This window comes from Fundulus heteroclitus, chromosome 20 (genome assembly GCF_011125445.2).
Source record: "Fundulus heteroclitus isolate FHET01 chromosome 20, MU-UCD_Fhet_4.1, whole genome shotgun sequence".
Taxonomy (NCBI): domain Eukaryota; kingdom Metazoa; phylum Chordata; class Actinopteri; order Cyprinodontiformes; family Fundulidae; genus Fundulus; species Fundulus heteroclitus.
The window spans coordinates 23,590,415-23,612,465 of NC_046380.1; the positions used below are offsets into that span (position 1 = coordinate 23,590,415).

At 38.9% G+C, this 22,051-nt stretch overlaps 1 protein-coding gene across 2 annotated transcripts in view; it reads left to right on the forward strand.

Moving 5' to 3' along the window:
* Positions 1–463: 463 nt before the first annotated feature.
* Positions 464–22,051, forward strand: part of LOC105927120 (sodium-coupled neutral amino acid transporter 3) — a 49,867-nt gene continuing 28,279 nt past the window's right edge. Inside the window, exons 1-2 of one of the 2 annotated variants that reach the window (XM_012863729.3) lie at positions 464–738; positions 20,767–20,997. In XM_012863729.3, the coding sequence (XP_012719183.1) occupies positions 20,864–20,997 (134 nt within the window). In that variant the 5' untranslated portion in view covers positions 464–738; positions 20,767–20,863. The remainder of the gene's footprint in view (positions 739–20,766; positions 20,998–22,051) is intronic. The other variant, XM_012863734.3, reaches the window with a different exon arrangement.

Genomic DNA, 22,051 nt, shown 5'->3' on the forward strand with positions numbered 1-22,051 from the left:
CGGGAGCGGCGTTACATCAAAACGCGCTGTCCGCTGATGACCTAAAAATGGGACGAACCTTGCCCGTCCTGCGTGCGTAAGCGGCAGCGGTGGCACATGGCCCGGGCAGCATCTGTTTACGTTACCGATTGCGTGCCAAAAATGGAGACACTGCAGTTTTATTAAAGTAAGAGTTCGATTTCGGCGTGCACTTTAAAGGGACACTCATCCATTTCGTTAAATGAACGCCTTATAACATGCGCGATGCCTCCTAACATTCTGTCCTCCACTCCCCGTTCATAACGCGGCTTTAAATGCGCAAGATGCCACCAGCACCATGTGAACAGACTGCCGAAATTCTCCACAAAAAAAAAAAAAAAAAAAAAAAAAAAAAACCGCTCCGCGCGCGCTTCAGCCTTCGTGACGGAACAGTCCGTTCCAAAAAAAAAATGATTACAAAGGCGCGTGCCAAGCGCTCCTGCGCGCGCCGGCTTCGCAACAGACACTTGCAGCATCATCAGCTGTGTGCGTGCGGTAGGCGGGCCCCGAGCACTCTCCACATGCCACTTTGGAGAAGATTACTAGGATAATTTAGCGGGGAAACACATGACAGCGAGGCTGCGGGGAGGGAAGGCGCTCGGACGTGTCGCTGGACAGAAGAGGCGAGACAAGAGGGTCGAGACAGAGCCGAGCTGCGAGCGGAGGCGAGAGCTGCGTGGAGATATTTGGAGTTGGAAGAGGGCACCGCTACTTCCCCTGGTAAGACACCAGACCGCTCAATATGTGAACCTTGACATTTTTTATGTGCTGTGCGAGACTTTGTCGGCGTTTCACCATAACAGGGAATGCGTTTAATTTGCAGTGGATAAAGAGGCACTTTATTTGTGCCTGATTTTGTATGTGGCGTGTGCAGCAACCTCCATTCAAGGCTGACCAGTTGTCCATTCAATGTAAAAGTCCAACCAGAGCTATTTGAACAGTTGCGGACAGGGTGCGCTTGATCACGAAGATTAATCTTTTAACCACACACGGTGTCCTTTTGTGTCGGCTTTATTCCCGGGGGCTTATCAGCAGCAAATCTGCAGCAATGATTTCCTTCACAGTAGAATGTTTCTTCTACCCCAGAATATCTTTTGGCAGAATAAGGAGAGCTGTCAAACTGTGACCCTGTCTACTACAGGGCTGTTAACACTCGCTGACCGGGCAACGTGAAATCCAGTATATCTCAGTGGGATATTGTCTGAGACATCAGCGCAAAGTTGCACATAATTTGGTCGTGTATTTTATTTTTTTTTATTTTTTTTGCATTATTCACAAATAAGATGTGAAAAAGTTTAGTTTGCATTCTTTACCCTTAAATAAATGCATTGCTCACCACTTTCCCCCAGAAGTCATCTAATCCGTACATAAGGTCCGGCTTAATTCATTGTCAGTGTGAATCCAGCAGTTCTGTGAATGCTTGTTAGAGAACGTTAGAGAACAAACAGCATCATTAAGACCAAGACTCCTGATAGTTTAGGGATAGTGTTGTGGACAACTTTTAAAGCAGGGTCAGGTTTAACAAAAACATCCCCAATGCCCAACACACCAAGATGCAGCCGTCCACTTAAACTGACAGGCTGGGAAGGGGGAAAGTAATAATAATAATAATAATAATAATAAAGATAACAATGTTACCTTTGGAGGAGCTGCAAAGATCCACTGCTCAGGTGGAAAATTTTGTCCAAATAGCAATTATTAGTTGTGCTCGCTACACGTCTATCCTTAATGTAAGAGTTAGAAGAACACCAGTGTCTAAAGAAAGATGCAAGAAGACAAAAGTTGTTATTTTTGAGAAGGTAGACACAACTTTGTTTTGTTCCTAAGGGGATTTTTGGTCAGGCATCCAGAACGGTGCAACAGCACCGATGGAAGCAACTTCTCCCAACTGGGGCTTGAGTGAAACTAGAACCCATATAAAGAAGGTGGTGTTGCATGGTTGTTTAACGACACATTGAGAATTTATGTTCACTGTTAGGGCTGGGTATTCATTCCAATTCCAAGTATCGCTTTGATTCGCTTTGAAGGATTTAGAATCAATTTCTTTTCGATCTGATCTCAAATGGGATTGCTGGTATTTAAAAAAAAAATTTTTTAGCTGTTACCTCAATTACATAACATGTGTAGTTATGTAACATATTAGTATTATATTAACATTCAACAGCAAATGAATAAACTAATGGTAGCTAATGGTGAATATTGAGACGATTGCTTTCACAAACATGCTGTGGGGCAGAATACCCAAACAGATCCAGGGTAGAAAACAGAGAACACCAGAGATATCTGCAGCTGCTATTTGGACACTAACCTGGTGCATTATTAAAAATATTAAATTAAAAATTCACCTCCCGGAGTGGAGTGAGAGCTTGAAATGATGTGAGCTTGAAATGCTGGCTCACATATTTAATTTCACAGTGGAAAATGCATTTTTTTTAAAAAATCGATGGAAAATTTATATATATATATATATATATATATATATATATATATATATATATATATATATATTTAGCACAGCCATATTCACTCTTGCTCTGCATCTAATTCCTCCCAGCTTGAGCTATCTTGCTAATGTTTAAATGTTTAGATGTGCAAAGCCGGTAGAGACTTACTCTCAAAACACTTGCAGCTGTAATTTAGGCAAAAGGTGATTCTGCAATGTGTTGCACCGTTGGGATGAATACAAATGCGGAAAAAAAGCATGCATCATTTTCCTTCCGCCTTACAGTCATGCCCTACATTGTGTCTGTCTGCGACATAAAATCTCAACTTAAATGCAGTGACATTTTGGGCTCTGGCATCAGAAAATCGGAAATAAAATCCAAGGGCTATGAATACTTTTGCATGCCTTTGAACTGGAGCGATAGTGACGGCAGACTTTGGCATGAACAGATCTGGAGGCTCTCTGTGGTTTTGGCTCTGTAGATTATTATTTCTGGTCGATTTTATTCAAATAACACAAACTATTAGGTGAAATATTAGAAAAATATGAAATTGCAATAGAATTTTGAAATAATGTGATGTTGATATCACCTACGATTTGGCCACATTTTTCTTACTCGTATAGTTTTTCACCTTTATGATGACCTCACAACGCTCATTGAACTTTAACATCGTAGTTACTAAGATATATGTTTGACATGGGCAGAAAAAATGACAGTGAAAGTCCATCCAAAACATATTAATGATAACCAGATTGTAAAGGCAGAGCTTCTAAAATGTTTTAGCCTATGCAATTTTATACCCAAACAGTCCTTTGTGTTTATAATATAGACAGATGAAGAAATCACAGATCAGGCCCTTTTTTTGACTGAAATCAATTCCACTTCATGCCATCCTGTGGCATGCGTGCTCAGATTTTATAGCTTCTTGTCGGTTATTTTTCCGGACTGCGCTGATTAGGTTTCCACAGCTGGCTCACAGCGTGGCCACAGGTGAAATATGCTCTTCATGTTTGGTTGGTGATCTTTAATGACCAGTGGGAGGTTTTCACACATCTGGTGTTACAAGACCAAGTAGATATTATGCGATAAATCCTCGTATAGAGGCAAATCAGACGCAGGCACATATTTGGATGTAATGGGTTTCCCACGACTATGAAACATTTTTAACTGTTTTCCACTTTGGTCAGAACCTCACTGGTCTGATGAAAGTGATTATGCTGGGATTTTATTAAACCATCTCCAGACCTAATTAGATATTCTAAGACACATGTATTGAATTACATCTTGAATATATACTGTTTCAGTGAGAGGTTTCAATTGTAGCCATAAATGTCATATAAATTTGAGCTATTTAGCTATTCATTTTAACAGATTACATTTAAATTCATTTTATTTTCACTTGGTGTAGTCCTCGGTTTTGTTGTCAGCGTTTCAGACATTATTGCTGTGTGTTGAGTTATTTTAAGGGGATAGCAATATTTACACAGTTGTACAAGCTGTGCGCCGACTTCCTTCCATCGTATCAAAGTTATATAATGAAATATTTACAAACATGTGAGGGGTGAACTCACTTTTGGGAGATACTGCTTATACTGCAAGCATCTGTAAAGCAATATTCCATTATAGTACGCCTCTTTCAAAAAAGTGCACTTTTTGTAGCCCTCAAATAGCGTGTGCAATCATGCTGACACGATGTTGGACCGCTCTTCTTGGCAGAATTAGTTAAGTATATTAAAATAATTTGGATTCAAATCACATATCCTACTCTGAAGTCTGATCCACAGATTTTCAATGAAGTTGAGGTTGGGGATTTTGAGAGTTAATTCCTAAAACTTAATGTCAGCCCACCTGTCCGTTCCAGAAGCTTGTGCTTCAGAAGTTTGTGCTTCATTCAGTCTTGTCTTTTATCTCAATGAAATAGCCAGTTGTGTTTAGGTTTATGTTTTCTAGCTGTTGAATTGAGGGGAAGTGCAAGAACTGGTCTTTCTGCAACTTGCCATCCATTTTGTGCAATGCACAAGTGCTTTTGGCTGCAAAGCAGACCCTCAGCATGATGCTAATATCACGATGCTTGACCTATGTAACAGCGCTCTTCAGTTTGAAAGCCTTATCCTGACTACTTGAAGCAAACCTCTTTCTAATGTGGCCAGTAAACTCAATCTTTGCCTTGTCTGACCATGAAACTTTTATCCGGCTCGGCCATGTGAGCAGCATCAAGTTTCAGCCGAGCTTTGAGGGTATACATTTTTAGAGCATGTGCTTCTTTCTAAGTTGCCAACCTCTTGATCCATTGAGATATAAAACTGTTTCCACTATGGTGAGTGTACCTAATATTTATTTAATCTAGAAAATGCACAAGGAAACCACCATCGTGTGAAGGGAAAGTTGCACGTTTGCTAATTTCCACCTGTCAAAGTGCAGGTGGGTAGAGCAGTAAAATCACGATCACTTCTCAGACTAAAATGTGTGCAGAGATAGTGTTTTAGCAATAGTTTATGGCATGTGAGGTTCCACAGACTGTCCAGGATTTGTTCTTTTCTTGATAAGGGACTTTTCAAAGACTTTAGCTTTACCTGGATTTACCTGGCAAGTTTTTATCTGACCTGCTTGGCTCGCTTTAATTGAGTTGTATGGTCAAGCTGCATCCAATCTTCTACCTGATCATACAGAGAAATCACATTGTTTGCAAACTCACGATGCCTCTGAAACCTTTCATTTGGCTGATTCAGTTTTTCCTGTTCTGTTCACATCCTGTTCAGACGCATCAGAATCGGAAAGTTTTTATTGTAAAGGATGCTGGCACACATTAGATTTTTTCCTTACTGTAGCGTCCACCTTAACATCCACAGAAAAAAGAAATAAGTAAATAAGTAAATAAATGACACAGTTTGTGGTAATGCAAATTAATACTTTTAAATCTCAAAAGTCAATGACAAAATATGCCATTTAAAAGAAAAGTGAAGAAGAGTCAGGATCATCTATACATAGAATCTGTTTATTATTTTAACTACTAATTCTTGCCCATAGTTACAGTATGTATGTGATAAAGTGTAGCTGTTGTTAGCCTCCTATCAACTGATGTGTAACGATGTCAATAATGCAAAGCAGTAGCAAAAAAGCAATTAGCTAACAACAGCCTTTAACACAGATAAATGGAGTCTAACTGTGCACAACTGTGTATTTGACAAAAATGCAGTCTCCAAAGCAAGCAAAGTTTAAAAGTAGGGAGAAGTTTTATTCTGCTAGTTTTGAAGAAAGGAGAAACCGGCACCTGCTTCTCCTGCCTTCTCTTCTTTATTATCAGAGTAGACAAAAACATCGGGGATTCCGCAATCTCCACGTTGTGCAATAGTATTGGTTCACAGCTGCGAGAATGAAAAGAAAACATGAAGGGATTTTTCCCACTCTTGTAGTTTTATGAAGGACAAAAAAGGGACGTCTGGCCATGAATTTGTTTCTATGTTAAAAGAGGCTTTCACAGTTTCTGGTTATAGATTTGATACATTTAATAATGAATTGTGTAACTATTTATTCTGCTGCATTTTATTGTTTTAGTCAATGACAAAAAAATTTTTCACAATGTAGAGAATGAATTTATAGAATATAGACTCTATTTAATAACATAATTTTAGTAAAAAATGCTACTATGAAACATTTTTAAGTTACATGTAATATCTACACGTAGTGTACAGGGCTGCAAAAGAGTATTTGCCCCCTTACAGATTTCTTAAGTTTTTGCTTTTTTTCCCCCCTCAACCTTAAATTTTGGGTTACAGAATAATTTCCTTCTTTAAAATTTAAAAACTGTCTTAACGACCTTGGCCCTATGTGATTAAACACAGGCCTGATTACTTCCAGTCCTAAAAAATCTAGAAATACGGTCCACCAACATGAAATTGGCTAAAAGATCTAATAAAGCCCCCCTTGATCTGAAAGCATTCAAGAACAGATGAGACTGAGTTTTAAACCAGTGACCTTTGCTGCCTCTCCCTCCCTGAGACCCAAATGACCTGGCTCCCTAATCACTAGGCCACCTCTCTGAAAGTCAGTGATCCAAAGCATACCCACAGGTTCACCTCTGAATGTCTCAGAAAAACAAAATGAAGGTTTTGGAGTGGCTTTGTCAAAGTCTGGAGTTAAATCCACTCAAAAACCCTCTAATTAGGCTAAATTAAATCAATTCTGCAAAATAAGATAAGTCCATAACAATGATGTAAAAGGTAAATTTCCAGTTATCACAAGCACTTGATGCCAGATGCTACTGCCAAGAGTGGCACAACCAGTTATGTTTGAGGGGGCGATTACTTTTTCCCATAGTTCCAGGCTGGTTTGGGTAGACGTTTGCCTTATCATCAGTTTAAAAAAAATATTTGGTATCTCAGGTTTTCTTTGCCTGGTGTGAATGATCTGAAACATCCAATTGTGTCAAAAAAGTCAAAAGAGCAAACACTTTTTCTCAGCTCTCTATTTGCGCTAGACATGCACATATAAGAAATGGACCAGAATACAATACAATACGTAATACTTCCCAGATGATCAGCAGGTCAAATCTAATGTGTTATAGTCCTTAAAAAGAAAATTAGAATCAAACAACATCAAATCAGCAGGTCAGACCTCATTCCCCATCGGTGACATGCTAATATGTATTTCTCATCTTTATTATGCATCCCTTTATGAAAGACTAGGGGTATTTTTTAAGACACCCTAAACAATATAATCCATGAATTGCATCTTGTAAAGATCATATCACCTGACCAGCTAAAGCAGTTAGAGAAATTACTACACAGAGAGAACTGAAAGATTCAGAGACCAATCACCGATACTAAATGGCTAATAGCGCTCTGTAGCGTCAACCTGAAGGTCCAATTCTAAAGATGTGTGAGGTCTGAAGAGACGTTAGCTGCTCTTTTCCTAACCCTACACCTGTTCAAGTCCTGAGTGGAGGGAAGGTCAGTCCTGATGATTCTCTTGGTTGGAGTTGGTCCTGTTTTGTGGAGGAGCCTAACCACACAGGGACAGGCTCAATAATGGCAGTGTAGGAGATGACCTGCAGCTCCTCAGGAGGGTTGTACTTCTTGAGTTGCTGCCGGATACACCGTCTCTCCTGGGTCTTCTTCTGAACAGTGTCAATGTGTGAGGACACGTCTCTCAAGTCCAGAGAAAGGGTGGTTCCCTGGAACCTGATGTGATCCACAGCAGACTCAGTGCAGTGCTGTGCTGATGATTCTTCTGGTGGAGAAGATTTTACCTAGCTTCACCGGTCCATCCATCCATCCATCCATCCATCCATCCATCCATCCACCCATCCATGGGTGAGAGGCAAGGACCGGTTACCAGTCCATCACAGGGAAACAGAAACATAAGACAAACAACCATGCATGCACAAACTCACACCTAAGAAGAATTTAGAGCTGCAGACAATTTTTTGGAAGCAATACCCGTGATTCAAAACCAGGACCTCTTTGCTGCAAGGAAGTAAAAAGAATTACATTTGTATTTATTATACCATATACATATGCTTAAGTATAAGCGTACACATAGAGAAATGAAAACTGTATTTTATACTGTTTTCATTTAAAAAGAAAACTAAGCAACCATCCGACACGTCTCATCTGACACATTTTTGTGCAGCTGAATTGCCTTTTTTCTCATTTTTTAACCTCCAGGTTTGAGGCGCGCCAACACTGTGTCCGTCGGGCTAGATTGAATTCTTGAGCACAACTCTCCAGGGCAGATGAAAGAAAGTCTTAGCATTAAACAGCCTCAAATAACTCAACGTGTGATCAAATTACTTCACTCTTACACTGCATTTGTGGGCGGGTATTGTACCTAATTATTTTTTTTTGTTTGATTGTTAAGTCCCGCATTGATCTGCTTACGTCGGGTACCTGCTGTGCTAAGGACTTCTCTTTCAGTGGATTGGGATTTGGACCTCCGGGGTGCTGTGGCATGTGACAGAATCAGCAGTACAATATCCACCGTGGTGGCCGCACACTGCTCGGAGTTGTGCTTCCCGCTGAATGAATGCCTTCGTCCCCATGCTGCACTACCGTCCTCCTCTTCCATCCCCACGTGACCGGGAGGAAGCAGGAGAGAATCGGACGGTGGAAGCCCACGGAAAAGTGCGGCGCTTTGTTTCGGGCCACATGATGGAGGGGAGACAGAGGTGGCATTGAAGTGTGCGGTGATGAGAAACGACTGTTGGGATGGTAGTCCACTTTCAGTCCAATTTTTCTACTTTGCGTATGGAATGAGCCGGGATACAGTTACCCCTGATTTTGTCAGTGCTGTTGCTTTTGGTGCCTCGGCTCACTGCAACTTCTGACGACTGAAAAAATGACTGAATGATATATTTGTTTGCCAGTTTCGAATGATATTTCAAACAATATTTGTTACCCTGTCATGATAAGTGGAAATAGATTTGTTACAGTCAAGTGTTCATGTCAAAATAGGGATTGTGTCTGTACTGGATCCTTATATTCAGAGTTAATTGTCCTGGAGGAAAAAGAATAGGTAGCTTACAACACTGCATTTCATCAGTGTGTGCATATCGTACGTTAGCATTGGGACTCTGCCTTTCACTCCTCACTCACTAATTACTCGTGGATGCTTCCTTTTTTCCCTATAAATTATGTATTTTCATTGTATTTGGAAGTTGATTTTTATTCTAGTTAGAAGTGCAACAAAATGCTTCCTTAAGTTGAAGTTCTGATTTGGAAAGTCCAAGCTCGCTGAGCAGCCTTGAGTTTACTGTCCAATATGGCTGCTGTGCATGAAAACGTGGTAAAAAGCTTCCTGTATGAACTATTTATGAGCACTTCTGGCGTTTAAATCTCATAAAACATAAAAGGCCTGACAAATTGCTGTGAAATATCTATTCATCTAAATGTTCCCTTTGTATTTGAATGGAGATGATGGAGAAAAATACATCGTTATCAATGATACTGTCATACATTATTGTACAAAGAATATAGCATTTGTACTTTGGTTAAGTAAAGTATCGAGTGAATCACACGAGAGCTAAACAAAAAAACACTGACAACTTGTGTTGAATTCAAACTTAAAGCATTTTAAAAGGAAGAATATATATTTTTTAATATATGTGAGATTCTTTGTTTTGCACAACTAGTATTTTGTTCTTTTATAAAAAAAAAAAAGGAAAACGCTATTAAATACCTTGCAAAAGCGCTCAATATTCTGGTTGAGCCACAGCAATTTGTTATAATTGTAAAGGCTGAACAGCAGTAAATGTGGCTATGAAGTAGCTGAATTGTTTTTTTCTATTCACTTCATAACAACACACTTTGTGGGTTAATAAATATGGGTGAAATTCAGAAATTAAAAACTGGAAAAAGTGGAATTTGGAAAATAATAGAGAGAATTTCATAAGTCACTATGTTTGGTGGATAATTAGGGATATTTAAACCAAAGAGTGAGCATCTCCTTCAGGATTAACATTTTTTAATGTCTCAGCCAACCAGTAACAGCAGAACGCACCTCTTGGTGACAACAAGTTGGAAGCTAAAACAAAGCTGAATCATATTGTAAAGAGGTGTGTAAAACAATGAAAACAATAAAAAAATCATCAAGAAAACAGTGGTTTGGAGCATTAATGACCATTGTTTTTTTTTTAATCTTTTTTTAGACTTTTAAATAAATACAGTACAGTTTCTACACCGTTTATATTAAGCCAGTGCATTTCTATCTGAATAATCTGACTCTTAAGCGCACCATTCATTCTTTAAAGCTGTGCTTTCCATCACAGCACCGTCATTATTTCATTTTACTGGAGTTTCCAGCTTTACCTCACTGGTAGCAGCTAACTGACCTTGTCTCTGTGTTTTCCGGATACCAAAACCTACTTTTAAACGTGACCCACTTAAAAATCTCACTTTCTGCACTAAGGCTGCGGGTTACCTATGAAAAAACTTTTCAGAACAGTTTTTATTTTGAGTGCAAGGATGTGAACATTCCTGCGAGGCTGCTCTGCTTAGCTCGCTGAACAGTTGAAGTAGATTTAACTCAGAAATTTGGGAAATAACAACGTTTGTGAAAAAGAGAATGCAGATTTACCTGTAGTTTTAATCCCACATATCAACCTGGAAATAAGTTGTAAAAAATTAGACATCCTTATGTTCTTTTATTTTTGTTATTTTTCTTATCTTTTTAGCAAGCTGACACTAAAAGACCTAACGCCATGATGAAATGCTTGTTTCACGTTATGGTCAAAATACTCCAGAGAGCAACATGTTTTAAAGTTGAATTTGGTTCAACACGGCCCAGGAAACTAAATGTACTCTAAACACAGTGTTTGAACCTGAATTAATCTCAAAATGACATTTTCAGATCACAGTTTGCAAGCTAATATGGATTTTAGACACTCAAATATTCATTCTTTTGCGTAATAAAAGTTGTGCCACCATAATCCCCCTTTTTATGCAGTATATGAGATCAAAGAGATTGATAGAGAAACAGATTTTAAGGGCCCAAAAAAATACATTTAAAAAAAACTTGCAGTATCAATATTATCAACTTCTTCCACCAGCAGTTGGGGACGGGAGGAATTTCAAGAACCTCATCAGAAGAAACTCAAAGGTTAATGTATTCACGGAACCACCACGGATTATTTAATTACTCAAATACTTGTGATTTGATCTAAAAAAAAAAATCTTTTGACTTGTCATATCCCAACATGTTCTTAAAATATCCTTAGTTGAATCTAACATTCATGATAAGAAACGTCTGCTATTTCTTGAGAGGGAGACAATTGTGCTTGTTCGTACCGCAGCTGTCAAGCTGTCTTTATCTCGTGATGAGCACTCTGGCGTACGGCGTCTAGAGCTGGACCGAATTTGATTTAGCTTGGAGAACAGCATTAACCATGCCGGCATTAAGTTATCGCCCGGACGGGAACTCATCACCTTGTCTTTTTCACAGAGAAAAAAAAAAAAAAAGCTGTGATGTCAGCCCCAGAGCTGAGACTACATTCACATCAAGTCAATACTTTCTTCTCCATCACAGAGGCTTGTTGACACAGATGTGAGAGCACAGAAATGTGTTAACCTGTCAATTGTTAGAGGTAGCTCCTAATCCTCTGAAGAAAGACGTGGCTCCAGAAGCCTTTGGCTTTGAGACGCTGCAAATGTTTCTCTGCTGAGTTAAACGTTTTCTGCATTAAAAACATTCCTGCGCTCGGAGCTTCTCTAATGCCCCGGGACAGTGATGAAAAGACTTAAATTGTATTTGTATTGACTACTCATGTTAATAACCATCCAGTATGTGCAGAGCAAGGATTCAATAGGTGTTTATTAGAGAATTTAGGAAATTATACTGGTAGGTCTAATTTCCTAAATTACTAATTGAATAGGTACAAATAAATAAACAAATATTAGCACCATCAAAGCGCTAAATTTAAAAAGATAAACCACTACATTACCCTCAAAGCAGATTATAATTGTGTGATAAATGATTTCCGTCACAAAATAAACCAAATGCTTGTGTGAATAGAAAATCAAAAGAGTGTTGGAACAAAATAAACACTTTTTTTTTTTTGCAGGTTTGATGATATATCCTGTGGGGTTGCAAGGTTAGATTGATAAAACCCTTAAATGCTCAATACAATATAAAAACTAGATTTGTGTGTTTGACCTGAGCATCAGTCACTTTAAATGGCCAATAATCTTGTTTTTATTTGACAAACTGCTTTTGTGGACTAGCGTTTTATTGCATTAGAAAGTGCAATATAGCATTCATCTGCAACACGGCAAGGTTTCATGTTGGAGAAATAATCTTTTCATAAACAAGGAGAATCACATCCACTAAAACCACCATTTACAGCATTGCCCTTGGTAGCTTGTAACATTTGGCACATTGAAGCCATTTCACAGGAAAATTCATTGGTGTTTGTGTTTACAAATGTCAGTAAACCCAGTTTCTATTAGCTGGAGCGGGAGGAGAACCAAGAAAAGGTAACAGTATTTGTTGTTTTTATTCTGTGTTCTGCCCAAATTTGAATATACAACCTCTTCCTAATTTTGTTGGAAGGTGCAACATAAACATATTTAGAGTGAAAGTAGCCAAAGTTCATGTACTCCTTTCACTGCTTATCGCCTGTTATTGGCCCTCCGTCCCCACCACAGCCTCCGTGGACCTTTTTCTTCATTCGGGATTAAACCACAGCAGTACTGAGAACACCATTTAGATATCTATGATGTTGTTCTAAACAGAGACTCCTCAGAGGAGAAACACATGTAGATTGCATGTGTTGTGCGTCCATCTCACATCTGTTTATACCCATCTTAGAAATTGTGCTGAAGGATGTACAAGCTCCATAAAACAATTGCCTCTTCAAGACTTCCCTTAATTATCAAAACATGAAGCAAAAAAACCCCCCAATAATAATAATAATAATAATTAATACATAAATGTATGATCCTTTGTGATATTGATGTATGTATTTCCATATTCATGCAATCATCTCACGCATTTTATAATCCTATATCTCTCATAACCATTCCTCTCCTTACGTATCTAATCGTGTAAGTCTGTGGGGTGATGAAGTCTGTGCTCGCTTCGTTAAATCTCCTCTGTGTATCTGCTCTGTTAAGATATTACCTTGTGTGGAGAAGAAGCCACGTCATGATGTGATGTGACCTAAATGAAGATGTGTTGAATGTTAGACAGTCCAGTGGAATAACCGATGCCTGTTCGGATTTGATCAAAAAAAAAATGTTTGTTTTAATCAGTTTCCAGGCACCGAGAATGATAAAAAAGTATATGTAATATAAATAAACAACATATAGATTATAATAGTTTTAATAACAGTAACAACTGATTTCTATATTTGTAAAATATTCACATGAATGTTTTGGGACACAATGAAATAAGCGCATGCCAAACACAAGAGGGATTTGTTAAATATGTTATGTTTACGTTGTTGGAGGCTATTTGCAGCGCGTCCAACAACTGGTCAATATTTAACAAAAATATATTTATATTTATTCTCACCACTTATCACTGAAGATTTGCCCTACTTTAGGATTATTTCTACTGTTTTTTTTTTTTCATAGTTCCCTTTGTTAAAGCAAGTAAGACACAAATTTCAGAGTGCCTCTTACCTTAACACACAATCCACCCAGTAGTCACGCTGTTTCGTTTTTAGAAGCATGACCAATACGGTAAACTGTACAGATTAACTTTAATATATGTAATTTAGAGCATTGTGTATATGTTTAAGGCTCTTATTGTGAAGTTTGTATCTCAGCTCATCCGCTGTATTGATGTTTGGGGAAAGTAAAGATTATTTTTAGGTTATCCCGGCTGTCCTGCAGAGAATAACCTCATTTAATGAAGTAATTTAATCAGAAAAAGGCAATGCTGTTCAATTTTATCATGGTACCCATTTAAACCAATAACCATCTCTTGAAATCTCTTCCTTACACGTATTTTGGCTTTGAGACTATTTCAGTGTGCAGCTCATGTGTCGTGGTGCTCCCTGCTTCACTTTAGTCGGTCCACACATTACACTGAAACAGGCTTAAAATTGGTCTTTGTCTATGTGAAAAGGGCTACAGTCATAGAAATAACAATTTTACATTTAACCATGACAGTTATTCTCATGCTTCTTTAACCAAATGACTTTACTGTTTAGGCTTTCCTCACAAACTCAGTCTCCAGTCCAAGATTCAAGAAACCGTAACTCGGTTTCTGATTTTGTACAGTTGATGAAAGCAGCAACACGTCATTCACTTGTATTTAAACTCTCATCTCTTCTCTGTAGGCATTTGCATAAGACAAATCACGTCCTGCCTGCATAGCTTTGAAGCTGGTTAAGCTGTACGCAGCTCCAGCTTTGCTCTTGTCTGCGGGGTGTCAGTGTTAGAGTTGAGCCAGAGTGACAGGAAGTGTCGTGTGCTTCTATAAATAAATCCTGTTTTCAATGAGTCACCACCGTGCTGGTGTTACCCACACAGGCAATTCACCAAAGACAATTCACGCTGCCGCATGTATCACTCTGTCCTGGGTCGATTAACCTGGTGGTGTGAAGATCCGCCACCCTGGAGGCGCTGCAGGCCGGTCTGACCAGGAGACAAAACAGCAGACACGTCTAGTCTGACGGAGAAACAGTTTTTTTCTAATCACAATCAATAACTCTTTTCCTGATGGTGCATCACATGAACATTTCTTGGCTCAGAGAAGGAAAACAGCAACAATTTAAAATAAAATTAATCGTAAAACTAAAGTAGAATTTCAAAGGTCATGCCATCCTTAAAGCAACAGCCGTCAAGCCTTTTCATAACTGGGAAAATTTGTATTTTACATCTCTATGGAGACTATTTAGCCCACTTCTATTTGCAGAATGGTTTCAATTCTGACACAGTGGAGAATTTCTGAGACTAAACAAGACTCTTAGATTGTTTTCACAAAAAAGTGTTTTGTTCAAAATTTTATCTTTTCTGTAGAAACCCTCAGTAAAAAATAATAATAATGTCCAACGATATCACTTTCAATTTTTTTTGTCTATGAAGTCAAGAGTCATTGATACAGTCATGAAATGTTCATATATTAGCTTATCTGACCACATGTTTCCAGTTCTTACTCAGGATAGAATATCCAACATAATTTTAATCTTTGAAAAGCAACTTTTCTGCCATTTTGGTGCGTTCTGCAGATTCAGATATTCAGAAAGTAAACGTATATGTACCTGCAGTCTTCTTTTGTAGATTTCCCTGTTCAAAGATCTCCCTCTGCGCTGACATCTTGATGCGATAACAAGAGTCCAGAGAACATATGAAGCCTGCAGTGTTGGCAGCTGTTCAGACTGTAAAGTTTCTGCTTCATTACGCCTGGCTGAGGAGTAAAGGAAACCAAATAAGTTTGGAAAAACTATAAAGAAAAAACAACTTCTAAACAATCTCTGCCACTTTACCTCATAGGCTCAGTTTTCTATGACAGATTTCACAACAAACAATTAATAACTTTTTGATTTGAGGGGAAATTGTGGAGTTATAACTATAAACAGAAGCTGTTTGTCTGTGAGATGATAGCATTCAAACGCTCCATCTTAACGTCATTAAAGCAGACATTTAAGTGTAATGTTGGGCTATAATAACATGCTTTATGGAACTCAAAATTCTGACATTTGCGTTATGTGGCAACTGATAGAAATCCCCGAGACAAATTAAAACACAAATCTCCCAGTCAGAAGTTAGTCTGCTATTCTGTCCTGATGGCTAATGACGTTGGCAGAGGAGGAGGGACGAGCGAGTGAGATGGGAGGACAGCGATGGTAAAGCAGCGCTTAATTGTGCACAGTAACTAAATCTAAACTCGTCTTAGGCTACTTGAAAACTTGTGCATTGTAATCTGTCCTTCCAGTTCAAAGATAACAAATAAAATAAAACTTTGGAAACCTTCTCTTTATAATGCATTTATCCATTTGGTGTTCACACGTCAGCCAAAATAAGTGCAGCTGTTTCTGGACTATTTCCCCGCATTTCTCTTAATGCAAACATGCTAGATTAAGATTTGCCTTTCTGTAAACGTTCTGTACTCATGAGAGTTTTATTGTGATGTCCCCTCTCCTACAACATCTGCTTCTAACAATTAAGCGGTCTATGTCATGTGTGCGTGTCTGTGTGGCACCGTGCCTGTTATTGTCACTGCTTAGCCTGGTGTGAGGAGGCAGAACACCACGGCAGATGGCTGCTTGATGCGCTCAGAGAACGGTTACCACTTATTTTAAGCAGCTGCTATTGTAATTATGCAGCGCATGCAACAAGCGCTCAAACACATCTCTTGTTTTTTTTTTTTTTTTAATGCGTGACATGATGCAAGGTCATCCTGATGCTTTTCTCTCCTCTTCAGCTATTTTAAGCTGGACTGTGTGAAATAACCTCAGCAGGTTTTATTCCCGATTTCCTGTTTCTGTGAGATGAGCTCTAATCTGATCTGCTCTATCATCCCGATTGTCCTAAATCTGAAGCCTTATGCTAAAATTCCCCCTGGCGCACTTATTAACTGCTCATCAGTATTTGAAATATTTAAAGCTGCATAAAATCTCTTTTTGAGAGCGAGGATAAGCAAATATCTTCATGTTTTGTATTTTATTGTTTCAGTACAGGGAATATTGAAGACTGGCAGGACATACAATTTTAAAGGATGTGCGAAGATCCTGATGCAAATGATTAATCTGACGTTTTTGAACACAATTAGAAAAGCTTGTCTCTGCTTTAATAGCACTGATAGCGCCACATGTAAAATAAACAGACGTAGATTGATAGTAATCGGTTAAGAAAGCTTTTACAGCAACATGTCATCAAGCAGGGGCAGAAGAGGCCGTATTAGAGAGATTACCAGCTATATTACATAACCTGCACACCCCCTCCCCCACGCACAAAAACACAAAGCCACACATTTAATTACAGTATCAAGCTATGAATAAACGACAAGGACAAATGCAAAAAAAAAAAAAAAAAAGAAAAATGTGGGAGTGAATCAGCATGAGCGGTGTTATATAGCTCAGGTGTCACAGTAGGAATACCAATGAGAGATGCTGCCTGGCTCCGCTTCCCTCCGTGTGGGATGACGTCTCTGCAGAGCTGCTTACGTCAGGGCTACAGAGCTGAGGCGCACACTCTGCGATGCTCTGAAGGACAACTGGAGTGAACCGAGCTTCTGCTGTTGCTGTGAAAAGATTCAGGCGCTCCCTGCAAGAGCTTCACTAAAAATGAACATTGGAGAATGTCTTTTTTTTGTCCCTCTGGTCTATTTGGCATGTAGTAGTGTGTGTATGTGTGTGTGTGTGTGTGTGTGTGTGTTACTCTATTCATTACATTGAACTTCTTGCCTTGAAGAAGAAAAAAAGCATTTGTTTTTTTTTATTTTTATAAATAAGAATAAACCTGAAGTTGGAGATGAAATATCTTATGGTCAATTAAAGCATGCAACGTTTTTTGCGTATTGTATTTTGTTTCTAAGAGGATGAAGAACAAGTAACTAAACTATTTCTGAGATACAAGAAATAATACAAGACCTACAAACACTGTGTCATCCTACACCATCCACTTCATCGACACAGCCAGACTGTTTTTTTAAATCCTGTATCGTTCTGTGGCTGCACCAAACTCTACTTGAACATAAATGTTGCTCTCCTCTCATTCATGCCAAGAAATTTTCATTGACTTACTGATTGAAATCTTTCATTTCACAGACCTCTCCTGTGTCATGCTGTTTCTGAGAAAGGTTTTTACTCTTTTCAAGGTTGTGAAGCACCTCTCAGCTTCTGCTGTGCTCATGGGTGAGGGAATGCTGATTTTTAAAATAGTGGCAGTTTCCAGCTTGCTTCCATTCAGCATTGGGTAGGTCTTCAAGGTGCAGAGCCATAATAATTTTTTTTTTATAAAGTGCTTTCATACAAAGCACTGAATAATCAAAAGGCAATAAAAGACAAATAAAAACAGTACAGATTAAAAAACAAACAAAATAGATAAAAACAGATAAACCAACAGAAGATAAAATTCATCTGTGATGTTCATAAAATATTTGTCGCTAAACTAGGTTGCAAAGACAAGAAGGTCTGTGGAGGAGATCCTGTCCCTGATGTGTCCCAGAATGGTGTTGCAGACCTGCAGAGAGAAGAATACAAAAAATATATATATAGAAAAAATAAAGTATGTAACAAGTCGTCTCTGATAAATACATATTAAGATGAACAGGCATTTTCCACATTTTCTAAATAATGACTAATTTTAATGTGAGTAGCTGAATTGGTGCAGGGAGTTAAGTGCTAGCTATACCAGGAACAGATCTGCCTCTTTGTCAGAAATAAAGACCACAATAACTCACATTTGCACTCATTTAGAAACTGCAGATAACTCTATTAATTAGCCCTGCCTCTGTACTCTGAAAGACACGGTTTCTTAAAATAATAGAGGCATGTGTTCACTTTTCTAAGCAAACAAATACATGTTCTTGCAATGCGTAGCGTCTACAAACAGTAGACAATGAGGTCATCTGGAAAGCCAGACTATTGTTTCAGATCACAGTGTTCCTGCGGCTGGATGGCTAAAACTGCTCCGTCTCTTCCCTCGTTCACTTATAATATGCCATCAGGTTTAAAATATGTCTTAAATCTGATGGCATGCTGATGCCGTAAAGCAGTCAGTTCAATGAGGTGTGCCTGAGCAGGGACACAGCTGAAACAGAGGACCCTAAAGGTCTACTGGCTTAGATTGAAGGATTGTTAGAATGGTCTTCATCAAAGTCAAATTGGGAATTTGTGGCAAAACTGGACAACTGATGCTCACATAAAGTTTTTCAATGCAGATTTAGCCCTTTTGCAAAGAAGAGCAGATATTAACGACAAATGCATGCCACACTTTGAAATAGTTTTATTTGTAAAAAAAATAAATAGATAGAAACCAAATCTCTGTTGTCTTCCACTTCACAATGATGAGCTATTTGTAGTGACAAAGTTTGTGGCTGAACTGTAACTTTAAAAGGAGTATGGATATTTTTCTAAGGAGCTGCAAGCTAAGAACATATTTTTTTAATTAATTATTAATTTAATGAAATAGTCATTATTTATAAATCTGTATTTAACTTAACTTTTGTCACATTTTCTAAGCCCCATTTATTCTTGAATTCATTTCTGCTACCCCTGGTCCACCTTTACTTACTACCCTCCAACTTTCCAAAATCCCTCTGTGGATGAGAGTCCAACCAGCAGGTGGATTTCACCCGTCAGTGCTGCAGAACCTAATGATTGTTAAAGACACAACTCAGGCCAATCATGCCTTCTGTTTGAAGAACCACTGCTCGGGGCCATTGAGGAGGAGCTGGGGGGCTCATTGAGTGTTGTCCGTCAATGGCCGCTCCAGCCGCTCTGTGATTTGTGGACCTTCTGAGTGGCGGAGCGGTTCTGTGCAGTGATTTGTCCCACAAGGCCGGTCCAGCCTCAGCCAATGCTGCCGTCAGCAGCTATGCTACAACTCCGCGTGAAACCAGGATGCTGGCATTTGTTGAATTCAAGGTGGCGTCTTTTCAATTAGGGAGTGAAATACCTTTTCAGCCTCTCTAGTGGCCTGGCGAACTACAGCCAAGGGGCCCTGGCAGCATAATGATGGCTGGCACAATAGCACCACTGTTCCCCAACCGGTTCCCAGGAAACCGCACAACATGTGCCATTGTGCCCGGTGCTTTGCTGCCCGGCCACGTTACCCAGCTTTGCCCAGGGACACCGAGAGGTTTGTCTGTGCAGTGAGGCTCACAATGATGTGGCTGGTAGGTTCGGAGGACTTGCTAGGTGAAGAACCGGGGTGTTTCACCTCAGTGTGGTTAAGGTTTTGGATTATTTCCTCCCAGATTAAGCTACCTTGAAAAGAGTTGACAAAGAAGCACAAGAGGCCCGCAGAAACAAAGGCCAGCAGAGTCGTTGCCAGTAATTGTTGCAGGGAGAACCCTGAGCATTGTGGCTGTGCTGAACCCTCCACAATTAAAAGAGGAAACCAAGAGAAAAGTGACAAGCTGAGAAATAGGGGCACAAAGACAGCTAGAGCCGGTCCGTAGCTGGTCCTGACTGGTTCTTCTCCTTTTATCTCATCACTGTTTGGGGGAGTTTAACCATTTGTATGTTCCTTCTCTACAGATCTTAACATGGTCACCATTATAGCCCCTGTTTACGCACTGCAGCAAAAGAGATCATTTAGGGCCAGCCAGACAGGGGGGAATTAGTCAACAGCATCTAGGAGTTACATGTCAGTGGGGCCTTTCTGGGCCCCACAAGCCAGCTGGTCAACTAATACAACACAACAGGACACCCAGGAAATGAAGGCTTGATGCAAAGCCCAGTGTGACATGGCAGGCTAAAAGCTCTATTTCCTCTAAAGGGAAGACCTGTCAGTTAATGTGTTAATTATTCATGAATTTGCCAAAACAGCTATTCACCCTCCGCCCTGCTGTGTTTTTTTTTGGGTAATTTATACAGACGCTTCTTTTTAAGTCTTATGATCACTCTAACCTTTATTTAGAGGGTTTTTTTTGTCCTTTACCAAAAATTTGAAAGAAGTAAATCTAAATCTGAACACCCATGGCAGTATAAATAGTAAACAAAAATAGTAAAAGTGATTTATTTTCATGTCAGACATTCATAGGCCACTTTTATAGATGTACCTGTAAAACAAATGGCAATTCAGCAACATAGCTCGTTTAAGGCATATAGACATGGAGAAAATGATCCCCCCACACTTCCTAAACAGTCTCTCAGAAATGTCAATTGTCTGTGTGTTTTTTCTCTCTCTTGCAGATCCCAGGAGGAGAATCAAAACAACACTTTCAAAGCACTTACTACAGTCGGGTATTTACACATTTCAAAGGACAGAATATTAGTTATCCGAGGAGACATGAGTGAGGATAAACCAGCTGAGACGGTGGAAAATTCCTCGGCGGAGGCGAACACTATTCCTAATGGGAAGGGCCATGAACCCGGAGAGATCACAGCATCTGCAAAAACGCCTCCTGCAGAAGACTGTGAAAAGTGAGTGCTGCACATCATCACAGTGTAAACTGATCTAACGTGTTCACACAAAAAAAGAAAAAAGGAAAACTTTTAAGTGCCTGGAAAATGCACAAAAGATTTATTGCTGGTGTTCCTATAAGGTTCTTAGTAAAAGTTTGGAGCTGAGTGACATATGATTTATCATATAAAGCCATGAACAATTTTGTTTGCTAAACAATTTCATACCAATAACAAAAAACAACAAAACACTAAATTAGATTTTGTTGTTTCTGTTGAGGCTTGAATGTTGTTGTTTTTTATTTGAATGCTTACCCTGGATATCTAGACATTAGGTTTCCAGATTTCTAATTAATTCACACAATACATTTCTTTTAAACACTCACTTATAACTATTAGCAATGCTAAGACATTGATTTGATAACAGGCAGTGACTTGTACCTTTTTATACTGTGTATGTCAGTGTTTGGCCATGAACGTCTCTGTCATGCATCACAATTATGAAAACTAGCTTCGGTAAGACTAGCACTCTCATTATCCCTTTTACTTTACTCGTGTTATAATATTCAAGCTAATGCGTGTTAGCACCCTCCCTAAAGATGCTAACTTCCTGGATGTTATGCTTATGTTTTTAATGAAACATACAGCGCTGAACAGTAGCCTATTGGCCATAACTCATTTGTGTTAGCCTGCAACAATACAAACTACATTTGTGTGCCTGAAATTCATCAACATTTTCTTTAGTTTTATATGCATCTTCTCAGTCTAAACATTTTCAACCCTCACAACGAACTGCAGTTGTAATATTAAAATCTGTGCCATGCTAGACAAGTCTCTAGAAGCAAATAGAGGTGATTAACCATTTTATTTCAAACAAATGAGTATTTGAAAACAACATTTTCCAATGAGAGCAAAAATAAATAACTACATTAAACAAAAAAAGGAACCAAGTTTTGACGGGAACAATTGGAAACCTTGACTTATGTACTCTGGAAGCAAAGGAGCATCTCAGGACAGGTTTCTGTAATTAGAGAACAAGGAGGAGTAAGGTGAGAGCAGAAATAAAGACTAAGAA